The sequence below is a fragment of the Chaetura pelagica genome, unplaced genomic scaffold, assembly GCF_000747805.2.
Source record: "Chaetura pelagica isolate M959 unplaced genomic scaffold, ChaPel_1.0 scaffold1098, whole genome shotgun sequence".
NCBI classification, from domain to species: domain Eukaryota; kingdom Metazoa; phylum Chordata; class Aves; order Apodiformes; family Apodidae; genus Chaetura; species Chaetura pelagica.
Window position 1 is genome coordinate 192621 of NW_009954179.1, and position 14587 is coordinate 207207.

The 14587-nt window shown below is 39.1% G+C and overlaps 1 protein-coding gene across 1 annotated transcript in view; it reads left to right on the forward strand.

Moving 5' to 3' along the window:
* Nucleotides 1-14587, forward strand: part of ANK2 (ankyrin 2, neuronal) — a 154479-nt gene that overhangs the window by 3242 nt on the left and 136650 nt on the right. Inside the window, exon 2 of the mRNA XM_010002856.1 lies at nucleotides 9908-10009. Coding sequence (XP_010001158.1) covers nucleotides 9908-10009 — 102 coding nt within the window. The remainder of the gene's footprint in view (nucleotides 1-9907; nucleotides 10010-14587) is intronic.

Genomic DNA, 14587 nt, shown 5'->3' on the forward strand with positions numbered 1-14587 from the left:
GTAAGTTTGAATCAGTGGGCAATTGGGTAATAGTATTTAGGCAAGTAAAGCTGTTTGATTCTTTAGCAATGATGGTGGCAGCACATTTATTAGAAAATGCCCCCTTGATGGTAAGACAAGGGATGGAAGGAGATAAAAATTAACAAGAGTGATAGAATTATCTGTCAAGAGTCTGTCAAACTTCACTTATGGTCTAGGTTTTTGCTAAGACAAGTTATTCTGCTACATGTGCTTGGAATGGCATCCTCATTCTTTTTAGAAGTGTTCTAGCATTAGTACCTCTCTGTTTAGGAACATCATTAGTAATGGAAACTTGCCATGGAAAACATTTGAATGCCTGCCAAGTTCTGAAGTTGTTCCTAACACCTCAAATCTGAAGATATGATGTCCAGGTGATCGTAAATATTCTTCCATCTTTTAAAATCATTCAATTCCTTTAGTGGAAATCTTGGTTGCATATCAGTTTTTAAGAGACTTAAAGTAAATGTGTGTGCCACAAAGGAGAACTGAGGCTGATCCAATGGTTTATATGAATATATCCTGAACCCTTGTTGTTTCAGGAAATGACTAAATGATGCTTTTACTCAAATTCCAGCACAGGAGACTTTCCCATTAAACGATGGGATTATCCATTTCTGTTTTTAGAGTAGTTTAAAAGTCTTAGTAAAATACATGTAGTGTTTTTTTGTTTGTTTGTTTTTATCAAAACTGAGACTATGGTAAAATCTTTCAGTCTTTAAACCCAAATCCTTTAGGCTTTGGCTTATTTTGTGTGGTTTTTGTTTGTTGGATTTTTTAAAGAAGAAAACAAAGCTTTGTTTTCCAGGTGCTTTTGGGATTCTGTTTTTTAGATTCACACTGATGAATACACTTCAGACTTGCACACATAGTCTCCAAGCTGTGACCTGTACCAAAATGTTTGGTTTTGAGAACATGAATAGCTCAGTGGGACTTCAGGGATTACATGTGCCTGAAGTTCAGCTTGTACTGAACTGCTGCTCTGGATTAGAACCCTGTTATTGATGTGCCTTTATATTTTTAAATCAGTATGGTTTAAAATAACATCTATAATTTCAAATGCTGAATTTGGAAGGAACATGCAGCTGGGCAAAAGACTTTTATTTTATTCTTTTTCATAGAAAACTAAGCAGTTTTGCCTCAGTTCTTACAAATCCTTCATTGACATAGTAGAAGTCAGCTGGGAGCAAGTCCAGTGTATTAATGAATGTAGTGGGAGGACACCTACAGATGTCTGTGGCAGCTGAGTAGCATAAAAGGTTTATAGAAACCATTTGCTTCTTGGCTCAAGCAGGGGTTGATTTTACATTCGTTTTCTTTTCCTCTTTTGCTGCTGTGTTTGCTAATATTGGCCCAAACTCAGGAACACAGTGAAGTGTGTATTTAAATCCATCCTTTAACAAAGAACCTAAACCTGTTCAGTTTGAGGACAGTTGGACCTAAAGATGTGGTAAAAATTAAGCATAGGCTGAAGTGTTTAGGCAAACGTAGCCCTTTATCTTCTCCACTCTTCTCCTTGTTAAAAACAAAGCAAAGATGATTAAACATGTACATTCCAGTGGAAAGAAAAGAGTGGCTGGATGGCTGATACTCTGCAAGCTCTGGAATTTCAAGGATGAATTTGTCAAAGGGGTTGAAAGAGACCAGCATAAAATGAAAGCCATCCCTTACAAATACTTGGGAATTTTCCCATCAATATCAAAAGGCAGAATAGATGAAGCCTGGCTTATCCATTAGTAAAAAATTACTAGTATCCACCAGCAGGTAAAAACTTTCAGTGTGTCTGTCTGGAGCAATCTTATAGCAGGAACTGGTACTCAGATAAAGCTGTTAGCTTGGCACAGTTTGGTCCTCCTTCCATTGCTCACAAATACATGTTTTCTTGAGGTAGTGTAACAACAATAAGAAACTTTCTGAATACCAAATGCAGCTTCCTGAGACCAGTTTTTACACTAAGAGATGAAACTACTACAAAACTGTCCTATGTAATTACTGAACTTTCTGAAAGAAGTATTTCAATTCAACAGTTATTAAATATTGTATTGTAATAAATTGGATATTTTTCTAATATGCACAAAGCATAACACATTCCTCCACCTAGTTGTGTTTTTCTTAGCTTCTCTCTTGCAATGGCTCTTTCCATGTCCATTCAAGAAGTTCTCATGGAAGCTCTAGCCTGGAGTATTTTTACACACTGTATCTCCTTTGGGTTGCAGCCTCTTTGTCTAACACAAACAAGATTTTACTGGGACTTACAATAACCACAAACAACATTAGTCTTCTCACCTACTTTGGCACTGTGTAATTTTGAGTCCTACACACCCCTTAGTAGATATAATGAGAGAATGTCCATTCTGAGGAGCACAGGATATAGTGAAGAGGTCACTTCTGAATCCAGCCAACTCTACCACGTGTTTCTGTGTCAGACAACCATTTTCCGTGTTTAAATACATGCAAACTAGTTTTGATTTGAAATCACTGAATGTTTTAATCCTGGATCATATGCAGTGTGTGACCCAAAAGCTTTTTCTTTTCTTGTACCTATTTCACAGTCTTGTTACTACCCAGTGCTTCTCCCTGGAAATACCAATAGTCCTTATGCCAAACTGTGGGCCCAGGTCCATCCTGTATGCAACGTTATGGTGAGGGCAACTCAAGTGGTGCCAACTTCTCCATCTCCTTCACAACATTCTGTGATTAATTGGCCTAAATACTCAAAGGACCTTAAATTATTCAGGTGCATAATATGTACTTAAAAGATTTTTAAAAAAAATTTTCTGATTTCCAACCATCATCATCAACCTAGAGAGAAAAACCCCTGAGATTAAAATAATTAATTGCTAGATGCTATTAGCTACATTTTGGTAGGGAATATTTAACTTGCTGGTGATCTCTTGCCTCTGAAATCTTGGCTTTCTCTTCACCCTTAATAGTTCCTATGATTCAGCTTCTAATTTCTTTTTAAAAAGTTGTTCTGCTCTGAAATCAGCTGTGTCTTTTTCCTCGATAAGCAGATGCTTTAGATTATAAGAAAGAGGGATTTGTTTAGTTAAGACTTCTATTTTAGAATTGTGAGCTTTTCAGTTCAACTATTTAGTAACAAATTCTATACAACCAAAGGTAGCAGGATGAATTAGCTCTGAAATGCTCATACATGCTGGAATGGGAAAAGCTGTGTGATAAAAAGACTTTTCTGACAATGAAATAAGAAAATTGGGCACGTCGTTCATCCAGGAAGTTAGATACTGAAATATCTTTAAGATCTACAATTTCATCTGTCTTCCTTCGTGTCTTCCAGTAAGTAAGAGGGAGGGAAACATACGTTTTTGTAAGCAAAGGAAATGGCTTTAAAAGTAAAGCACTGTTGTTTCTTTTCTTATAGGAGATGAATATTATTTCATTAAAGGCTGGGAGAACATGTTTCCATTATAACTGTTGTTATCTCATTTAACTCGTTTACCAGGGTTAGATGACTGAGCCTGTGCCTTTGCAAATGTAAGATTTAGCTGACGTTGTGGCATTCACATCAGAACTGCAGGCTGAGGCTCTGCTGTGGTAATTTAATTGAAAAAAAAACAACCAACCAAACCTTCTGGCAGTCCCAGCTGCATCTTAAGCTTGCAGGTCACAGAATCACCATTTTCCCCTCTTTGGTTGGAGATCAGCGGCACTTTCAGCTCAGTTGAAAAAAAATAATAATTCAGAATAAAAAAAAGAAAATGTAAGCTGGTGAAAAGCTGGCTGGCTAGGTGTACAGAACCTTTGGAAGCCCCAGCTTTTACATTTGAATGCTGGATATGGAAAGAGCTGCAGCACTGGCAAAAAATACCGACGTGACAGATGAGCTGGGTGATGGTGACACCTCAGCTGTGCCGCTTTCAGAGTTGCACCCAATTAAGCCATGGCTGGTTTTGAGCAGATGGTTTCTGAAATCAGAGAAGAACTAAGCCAACTGGGGCAAAATTTCGTGGTTGTCTCAAGGATAGGAGCATAAATTGACACTCTAGAAGGGATGGCATAATAAAACCTTGATGGAACGTGTGTGCTATCTGTCATTTCCCCCCTGGCATCTTTTAAGTATAGAAAAACATCAAGAAGCCACAAAAACCTGGGTTTAGATTATGCAGCTTCCCTTCTGCAGTGAACTGAATTCTCAGCTCCAGGTACTACCTCAGTATATTAGCAGGATGAGCCACCAGTCAATGAAGGGCTTTCTAATGAAGAAGAAAGGTTAACAAGCCATCAGCGTTTTGCTAACTATAGAAACTGCTGTTGAACAAGCACTGCCTCACAACTCTGAAGTTTATAAATCACATTAGCACTGTCAGATAACCCTGCAGGACTGCTGGGTCTACTAATTCTGCCTTAATGCTTATGTTACTTGCAGTAATAATGCAGGATTTGATTTAGCATGAAAGTTTTTGTACATGCTAATGGTTTTAATTGTTTGATTTATATAAAGCATGCAAGTGAGTTGCATGTTTTGCTAGCCCCCTGATCAGGGCCAGCCTCTTCAGAAGTTATAACAAAATATATTTTCTCCATAAAATCAGTGTGTCCCAGAGCCATTGCTTGACAGGTAAGTTTAAAAGGGTTATTGGTATTCAGACACACACTTTAATACACATACAAACCAAAAATGTGGAATTAAGATGCAACGCTACTATTTGATTATTATACGTCAGTTTTGAATGCTGGTTTTGCTGTCACTGAGTTAATATAATGTATTTAACAGATGAAAATCGTTCAGTAAAGCTTGTTGCTAGGCTCCAGTCTCCCACAGTGATAGTTGTGATTGTGGACAAGCTGGGGTTATTCACCTTATTTTGAGAGAGGGGAAAATAAAGCCAACCTGCAGGAATAATGTTATGATAGACATGATTTCAAACAAGAATTTGGTTGCATTGGATAATATTATTATGAAAGATGTCTTTTGAAGCCTCCTACTTCTCCAATCTTTTTCTTAAGCATGAAGCTGGATTTCACCAGCAAACTTGAATAGGTGGAGAAATTCCTCTGAGTTTGGTACAGTGTGTGATTGCAACACACCACATCACTGTTTATTTTTGCACATCTCAGTGAAATGCCTTTGAGAAGCAGATGTGTGCTGTGTGGAGTAAGTGCTGTGGGATGCTCTGAGACAGGAAAGTGGGGACCAACCAGAGTAGGGACAGAGGAAGCAGAAGGGAAGGTTTCTGACTATTTGAATAAAATATTCATTTTCATATATGGTTTAAAAACTGAGATTCCCTGACCTATATGTTTCAAATTCACACAATTCTGGCATTGCAATTAGCAAAAACAAAGTTAAATCCACAGCCTCTCAGTCATTTTTTTTAAAAAGCCATATATTCACTTGATCATTTCTTGCATTCTCTTATCCAATGTCCAAAAACTAGTTACTTATAAAGAACACATTTGCATTCTGCTGTGAGAGCAGTTTAGGTTATACCATTTTTTCCCAGTGTCTACTCATTTATGGTACTCTGAAAATTCTCATTTCTGGCTGAGATTATTTATCATACAATCACAGAATATGCTGAGTTGGAAGAGGACTCATCAGGATCATCGAGTCCAACTCTTGTCCCTGAGTAGGGCACCCCAAGAATCACACCATGTGCCTGAGAGCATCATCCAAATGCATCTTGAACTCAGGCAGCCTTGGTGCTTTGACCATTGCCCTGGGGAGTTTCTTCCAGTGGTTGAGTCAAAAGTTAAAGAAGAAATGTTAAGTTAAAAGATAGGAGCTTTTTTATAAGGTTCAATAATACCAAATATTCCTCACAAATCTATGGCATAGATTATAATTGTATTGCAAACAGACTTTTTAAAAAAGTATTTATCAAAGCTTGGGGGTTTTGTGTGTGTTGTGTTTTTTTTTTTACAGTGACTTGTTCTTTTCTTTGATCAACACCTGGTATCTGTAGAACTGCAAGTAAATAGTCCAGATTCAGTCACAACTGTAGTGAACAGGAAAATTCTCTAGGGAGTTGTCAGATGTTAGTTACTGTTAGTGGTGCATTTTTCATAGAGCAGTTAGGGTACCTGAAAGTAGTGCATTAGAAAATGGTGAAGAGCACAGGTTGTTTGTCCCATGCTATAAAATATCAGCTGAGTGTTCTTCAGTCCTTCATACCTTGTTCTTAGATACCAGCTGAGTGTTCTTCAGTCCTTCATACCTTGTTCCTAGAGTGTGTTACTAATATATTGAGTAGATTGCTCAGCCCTAGCAGTCACATGTAAACAAAGTGATCCTGAATCCTGCTTGACCTGAACTGGGGGTGACATGTAGAAGCCAGCTGAGACTTTGCACATTAACTCGTGAACACTGGAGCTTCCCAGATGCTGTGCCTCTCCCCATGTTCACATGGGTGCTGGTAGTTACCTAAGACACTATCTTCTTCTGTAAATCTTTCTTCTCTTTACTGGTAGAGTGCTTGCTTTTGAGCATGATCTGCATACATGTGTGAAGCTCCTAAAAAAGATCTCAGGGCAGATGACGTACGAAGTATCCTGTGGTGCAAAAGGACTCTGGCTCCATGGTTTTATCTTCTTTCTTGGAAAGAAAGAATCTTCAAATGACAGTTTGTTGACAGTTTGTCTTCACCAGTCGACAAACTAGTGAAGACCAATATGCCAGCTTCTGTGCCACTGAAATGTGTCAGGAATTCAGCTGAAAATAATCTACATGTAAGGGTACAACATATTTCATGAGATTACTGAATCAATTGGAAAAGCTCACAGATCAAAAGTCATGGTTTCCTAGCACAGGAAGGCTACAAAAAACTGCTGCTGCTGACTACTGAGACAATCTTGTCAAAATGGATTTGAATTTGTAATATGGTAAAGGAGTAAATTGCTGAGACAGTAGTACTGACAAAAATGCTTTTTAAAGACCCTGCAAGAATGGGAAAAAGGAGAAACTACTGATGACCTACCGAAAAATTAGGGTGGGGAAACAAAACTGGGAAAGAAAATACAGATCTGACCACTCCTGACTTCTAAGCTTTAAAAGCCAGTGCTGAATTTTTTGAGGATTTCATGGAGGCACTCACTGGTGTTGGTATGTCAGTTTGTGTTTGAAGCAGTGGGTTTGCTGCTTGGTGTCTTTTATTCATGTGGTCAAGTTTGATGTAAATGAGAACATCGTACAAGTCTGCAAGAAACTACCTTGAAAAAGGAGAGTCCAGACAAGGAGAAGATGGGTATAGTCATATGAATCTAATGTAAGATCATGTTATAGTGAGAAGATTCATTTAAAAAAGAGAGTTCATATAGCCTGGGATTTTTAAAAGCACCTCAATGAAGCATCAAGATCTCAGTGTGTTTCACTGGACTTTTTATTCCTCTTCTATTTGCAGTCAAGCACTGCTATTTCAGAGTGAGAACACAGACAGCAAGAGACACTTCTGGAATAAAAGGGCCTGTACAGGGAGTTCATAATAAAGAGTTAATTCATAATAACTCTTCATGTAGACAAGAAGTTCTTGTTCCGCATTGTGATCGATATTCAGGTATATGTGATGTGTCTTGAAGCCACGTGAGTTGCAGTAACTTCATTTTGAGATAACAGGGCTATGAATCAAGAAAATGAGACTCTATTTTGAGAGCACTGCTTGTCTCTTCTTAGCCAGAATATATAGACTATATTCATCTGGTTTTAGCTGCAACCTGAGCCTTCAGTTGAGATTTTAGCAGGTTCAGGTTTCCACGTTACTCTGTGTGAAAGAAAATCAAGCACTGATTGATTAATGCCTAATTAAAAAGAAGTTGTAGATGTTAATTTGTTGCATCATCTCCGCTTAAGCTTTTAAAAGTATAAAACCAGATGGTTGCAGTTTTGACATGGTAAATTATTGCAAAAGTAGTAAAGCATGGAAGAAAATGGGGAAAAATAAGGTTAAAATGTGCATCCAATTGAGGACCAAGATGCTTTTCTCATTTATTTCAAGTGTCTGGTTTTAACCCCCATGCTCAAAGATTAGTTCTTGGTTATTGTTTTTATCAAGGGAGTTGATTTTCCAAGGAGATTTAAACATTAAAATATGATCTTGTGGGATTATGTGCATTTATGCATCCCAGGAGATGGTGCAGTGCTCATAGCTACCCTTCAGCCTTAGAGGGCATCTCTTTCAAGTAGCTGGTCAGGATCTGCTCCTGTGTGAAGCCTCACCCAAACCTTTTCCTGACTGAAGCCTACAAGGGTTCTGCCAACCTGAATTCCTGTGCAACCTTCCCCCTCCTGTGTGTTGTGAGCAAGATGGTCGGTTTTCCTCGCAGTAAAAGGTGTGGAAAATCTGCTGAAGTTTGCCAAAAGGAATTTTGAAGGAAATATTTTTGACTTCGCATGTAGTGCAGCTTGTAAGAAGAATCATTTTGGTGACGTCCGTCTGTTGCAGATTAAAATAGGTTGGGATCAGGGATTGTGAAGGGAGTTAGTGCAGCGTTAGAAGTAGGGTGAAACGAAGGCACTGAAGTGGATTGGGAGACTGAAATCCATAGCTTTGTGGAGCAGCATTAGTGAGCTGAAAGTGGGAGGCTTTTTGGATGTTCTCATGATGTGAATAAATGGTTTTCAGCCCGTGTTTTTACCAGGGAGGTGAAACAAGATGAGAAACCTGTTCCATCAGAGGTGTTTCAGCAGAATGGCAAGTGCTAGTCCAGTGGCAGCCATGCCCACCTCTCTAATCACATCCCCACAAAACAGGCTTTTATAGTTATTTATCTGCTTTCTGGAACTTACTGCAACTCTGTTGATTTTAAGTATGAAAATAGTTTCTGTCTCTGTGCACATTCTGTTTAATCATTACTTCTGTTGCACCACTTTGTTTTTTCTCCTGGTATCCACAGTTGCATCAGGAGCCCATTTACCTGTGTGTGGGTTCACATGTGGGTCAACATCAAAGTAGGGTTTGGTTTCCAATAACCAGTGTAATTTCCTGGAATATTAATGCATAAAGGCAACAGGGCTGACACATTTCATACTTACTTGGTGAACATTACATCCCACAACCTAGCTGAAAAAAATGAAAACATGACTTTTCATTGGTTTTTTTTAACCCAGAAGTGCTAATGGGGCTTTAAACATGAAGGTAGTGATGCAGGCAGTTTAGGAGTGAGCGTGTTTACAATATTATCCTGGATTTAGTTACCCGGCTTGAGTCCTTCATCCCCTCTGTTCTGTCGTTAGGGACACTTGCAGTGCTGCCCTCTTTTGGGAGATGCGGTTTTTTTTCTCCTTTAGCATGCCCTGTGCTGTATCACCGTGATAAAATAACACCAGAGGACTTTTTTAGTCTTGGGTATTGCTTTTATTTATTTATTTTTCCTCTGGTGTGGACCTCTGTGTTAACCCAGTGTGTGTGTATGAATATGCACTGCAGTCAGATAACTTCTGCCAAGTACAAATCCAAAGTCAGTGTGTACTTTCTTAAGTAGCATGGCCAGTAAAAGGATTGGCTCATTATTTTCCAGAGCTTTGAGCAGATATATGTAACAAAACCCCTAGAAAATGATGACTAGTGATTTGGTACATTTATTTATTTCCTGTTGCTAGTATCAGTTACTAGGGCTTCTGTTGGTTTTGGGGTTTTGTTGGTTGTTTTTTTGTTGTTGTTGTTTTTTTCTTCTTTGGTTCTTGCTAATTTTTGAACTTCAGCAATTATTGCAGTTTTATTCACTCTGACAGGTCTGCAGTTCTTTTGTGCCAGCATTCCCTTGTTGAAGTGTGTGCATGCTAATTAATGCAGACATAATGCAAAGTCAGTTCTCTTCCCAGTTTTATTCCCCTGCAGCATGAAATGCAGAAACCTCTCAATGATAATGAAGCTGTGCTCCCTTCTAAGCAGGATCTAACCAGAGCTGTTTTTTCCTTCTTATCTTTTTGCAGTCTGACAGCAATGCAAGCTTTCTCCGAGCTGCCAGAGCTGGCAATCTGGACAAAGTAGTGGAATACCTGAAAAGTGGAATAGACATCAACACTTGTAATCAGGTAAGACGTGCGAAGGGCAGAACTTTGCAAGAGCGAGTTGCAAGAAAGCCCCCTCAAAACCTAGTTATTTTTTTTCAGGCTAGAATACCTCATCCAGATGTTTTTATTTGCCTCCAGCTGTGTTTTCAGTTTTGTTCTTCAGTGGTATCTTTTGACAGGAAGCTGATAATGTCTAGAATATTGTGTCACGTTTAGCAAAGCTTTGTGTGAACCTTTCTGGGCTCCTCTTTCTTGCCACTGTCCCACTGGTGTGGATGTGTCAGTGAAGTACCTAGGATCAAAACTTAAGGTATGATTTGGTAGTGTAAAACTAATGGACCTGCTTTTGTGGAGTTCCAGTTCTAATGGAAACAGTGAGCACTAAATATAGTTGTATTCATCAACATACTTAAGTTAGGCAAAAAAACCCACGACCAACAAACAAGTTCTACCTGAGAAAGTTGTTCTGTACTGTTCTTTGGATACAGGTGAATACTGTGGATGTCAACTTGCAGGTTCTCAGTAGTTCTGGTTGCTTTCTTTGTAGGAAGCTACAGCTGAGGTGCCCTGAAGCATCTGTGTCAGCAAACCCCTCTCCCTTCTGGTCCCCTTGGTTTTGTACTGCTGTGACAGAGGCAGAGGGAACTGGAGACTTGGGGAGCTGTGGCCTCCCATTACCCAGTTTTCTTTCCCATGCTGAAAGTCTCTCATTCTTTTATTTGTCTGGAGAAGTGAACTATGCATGCCAACACACTTATTTTTTGCTCTGTTATTGCTTTTTATTTATTGTATCCCTTTATGAATTGTAATGAGAAATGCCCATGTAGTGGGTATTCCTCATTTTAGAGAAAGATCTGCCTTTTCTCCAGAGGGCTCACATTGCAATGAGGTGTTGAGGAGCAGTAGGTATTACAACAAATTGACAGGTGAGCAGAGGATGGCAGGGAGGTGACTGTGGTTAATAAATTCCACAGCATGCCAGCTGTCAGGTTTTGGTTTGTTGGGTTGTTGTTGTTTTTTTAAAAAAGGCTATTTTGAAGACTTATTTTCTGGCATCTTCATAGATTTTTAGCTTTAAAAAAAGTTCCATATTTGCTGTTGCCAAGATGTGTCTCAAGGACAGTGTGGACTGGCACCCTTGGCACAGCCAAGGAAGAAGTTAAAAGCCATGTGTGAAAAATGATAGGGTGGAGTCACAAAATGGCTTGGGTTGGAAGGGATCTTTGAAGGTCATCTAGTCCATGCCCTCTGCAGTGAGCAGGGACATCTTCAACATGCAATACTCTATTAAAGTAAATGATACTCTATTAAAATTTGGGGGTTTGATTTTATTTTTTTTTTCATGCCATGGTGAAAAGTATCATCAAAGTAGCAATAAAGAACTTAAAGACAGGAAAATGATGGGAAGTATGTGCTTTACTGATAAAAAGAAAGGTAATTCCATTGTGAATCTAATCTTCCCCTCATCCTTCAGGTTACTTTTGCACTTTTATTTAATCAAACATACTCCTTTTTTTTTTGTAGAGTACGTTTCAGGTATAAGATGTTTGGAGCTGTTCTGTCCTTTGAGAAATTATGAGGATGGAATATACTAGTACTGGATAGTGTAAAAAAGTGAAGTAAAAAGCCTTATTTTAGGTTTTGTATGCAGAAAACACCTGCATTGTCCCATCTCTTCTGATCACTGTTCAGATCAAGATCAGTAATTTTTTCCTTACCATGTCCTGAGGTGCAGTTTTGCTTCCTAATGTAAATTGTGTCCAGGAGCTGAGCTGCTGGTTGCTGTGGACACACTTATTATAAATAAAGAAAATACTTAGAAAAAGAAGCTGTATTCACCTTTGGGTTTAGTAAAGGAGTTATGTTATGATTCTGTTAAGCTGTGACAGCTAATAAAATTGCCCTCCGGGGCAGAGAGAAGGAAAAAGGCTGTTGAAACAGTTTATTATTCTTTTTTTAACAACTGAGGTGAAAGATGTTTGTTTTCCAAGTCAGTTGTCTGCCTGAAAGCTTCAGTTTTTTCCTGCTCTGTTCTGGTGTATCTTTGATTTCAGTGGGTCACTTCTAATGAAGACCTTTTTGGTCTGTTGGTTATTGAAATGCCCAAATCCTATCTTGACTTTCATAAGATTTTAGAAGGAATTTTTTTTTTCCAGCTGTGTAGTTAGTGCACAACCTCATGTATCTTCTGTGGCTTCTAAACCGCTTCTTCATTTTCAAGTTCAAAGAAAGCAGGAGGAGGTTTAGCCTTCTGGAGTGACAGTCTCCTCCCTTAGGAGCAATTGCTGGAACTGGAGAGGTAATTGTTTCCCCAAGCGCAAGATCAAATCCAGTTCAACATCAGCAGTCATATAATAAAAGAGCTGTCTGGGCATTATAGAAATGTTATGTACTACTTTGTCAAGCTGAACGCAGCATGGTCAGCCAGTTGGTTTTCCTCAGCCATCCCACATGAAGCACCTGATCCCTGTGAGCTGAGGTGCAGAGCTTGGAGGCTTCCCTTGCAAATGTTGTGAGATCTCAGCTGGAAAGCAAACATTCCGTGGTATTTTTAGCTGACTAGCTAACTTGTGTCCATGGAGATGAAAATCTTGTCACTTAACTAGCACTGCAGTTCTGATCACCCTCAGATGGTCAAAGAGTAGCCACGTTCTTTTTACCTTGTTTCAAAAAGCTGTAAACAGAGAGATTTTCATCACAGGTCAATCTTGTCTACACCATACATTGGTTTATGTATTATTATAAAAACATACTTAGATGTTTTGCTTAACATACCACCTCCTCTTTCAGGAAAGTTATAGTTGCTGTAAAAATACAGAGTTAAAGTTTCACCATTGATGGCCTGTAACGTGATGGAATGTTTTAGCTTGGCTCTTCTCTTAAGTGTATTGTAGAAATCCAATTACTTTTGCTTCATAGCCTAGGGACCTATATTTGCACCACTTATTTAAGTTACTAGTACCATCAAATTTAATAGGTCTGTAACCACGACTCAAAGTAAAGACACCAGTAAGTGTCTGCATGAGTCCTGAGAAATGTCTTGGCATTCTAGTGAAAGCAATGGCATTTCTTTGAAGAGGGAGTTGAAAGCTCAGGCTGTAGGGTGTCCAACTTTCCCCTAAATCTTAGCCAGATTTAATCAGAATGGCCACCAACTGGGCAGTGGCTATCAATTTTGAAAGCAGGATCACGGAAAGGTTGTCTTTAAACAGCTTAAATTCAGTAAGTAATTCAATAGAAATGTCACATAAGCTCTGTTTTGTACCTCACGCGTCATGAGATGAGCTAAAATTTCAGTGCAAAATCTAAGCAGAACCTACAGTGGTCACCCACCTTCACAGACTGCAGCAACAGGTTCAGCTTGTTGGCACCACTGTCTGTTCTGTGCAGCTCCAGCAGTAGAAGAGCTGTGAAGAGGAAGGGTAAAAAAATGCAGGTATTCAGAGGAAGTTTGGGAGCTGAGGAGAAGTTTGTGGATGTGCTGGCCCTGACACACATCAACACGTTCGATTTTAAAGCTACATTTAAGTCCTAATTAATTTACATAAGCTGCTAACTGCTGCTAAGTCTGAAGCTCCTGAACTGAAGCTCTATACTATCCATATCTTGTCTATACCACCAAAAAAGCCTCCATAAAATTCCTTGCTCCTTTTCTGATACTTATATGCTGACATTCAGACCAGAAAAATGTCAAAACCAATTTCAAGCCCCACAATTGTGGCTGGTATTTTTGAAAGAAGAGTAGATGGAAGCATAAGAAATGAAATAGTCTAAAATATTGTGAGACAGCACCTTCCGTGCTGAAGGAAAGCTGCAGATGATGAAAGTAGGCATGTGTCAAATGGAAGTTAGGGTACAAAAGTGAGAGCAGTTCTGTTGTCTGTGCCAAGGCATTTAATGATGAGCAGGACAAGAACTGGGGCTTTCCATGTGCTTCTGATTGGAAACATACTGAAAGAATCTTGTCTTCCTGTCTAGAAGAAAGTTTCCTTTGAAAGACTGTCAGGAAAAAACTTGCTGAGTTATATGGGACACAATCTGGTGAACTTGAAGTTCCCCAGTTAGGGGAGAATAAAGCTAGATTCAAGTTCTTATATCCAAATAGATAAAGCAAATTTTATGTCTTGATTATAAGCAGCAATATTGAGAAAAAGAATCACCCCCAGGACAGAGCACAGTGAATATGAATTACTTGGAAACATGGTGGGTTTTTTTCCAAATGTTTGTGTTCTCTTGCTTGCTATGAGATGAGGGTTTCTGCAGGTTTATCTTCTGTGGAAAGTGCTTCCCATCCACAGGTGACTGGCCAAGCTCCTCTGGCACTGTGCAGGTGAAACCAGAGCCTCAGCTGCTACTGACTGAGCATCACTGGTGTATTGTATGTTTTATCAGGAGTAGGAGCAGGCTCCTCTTCTAGAGTTTGGGGAGTAGTAAATAAGCCATGGCAGCTGCTACTGCATCCTCAGAATTATTCCTTCTCCTCTTCCTCGGGGTTTGGATGAGGTGTCTCTGTGGTTCTGCCCCAGCTGTCTAAGGTGAAAAGCAACACACTCTGCAAAACATGTGGATGTATTTTATTTTGTAAGAGTGAGGTATCTG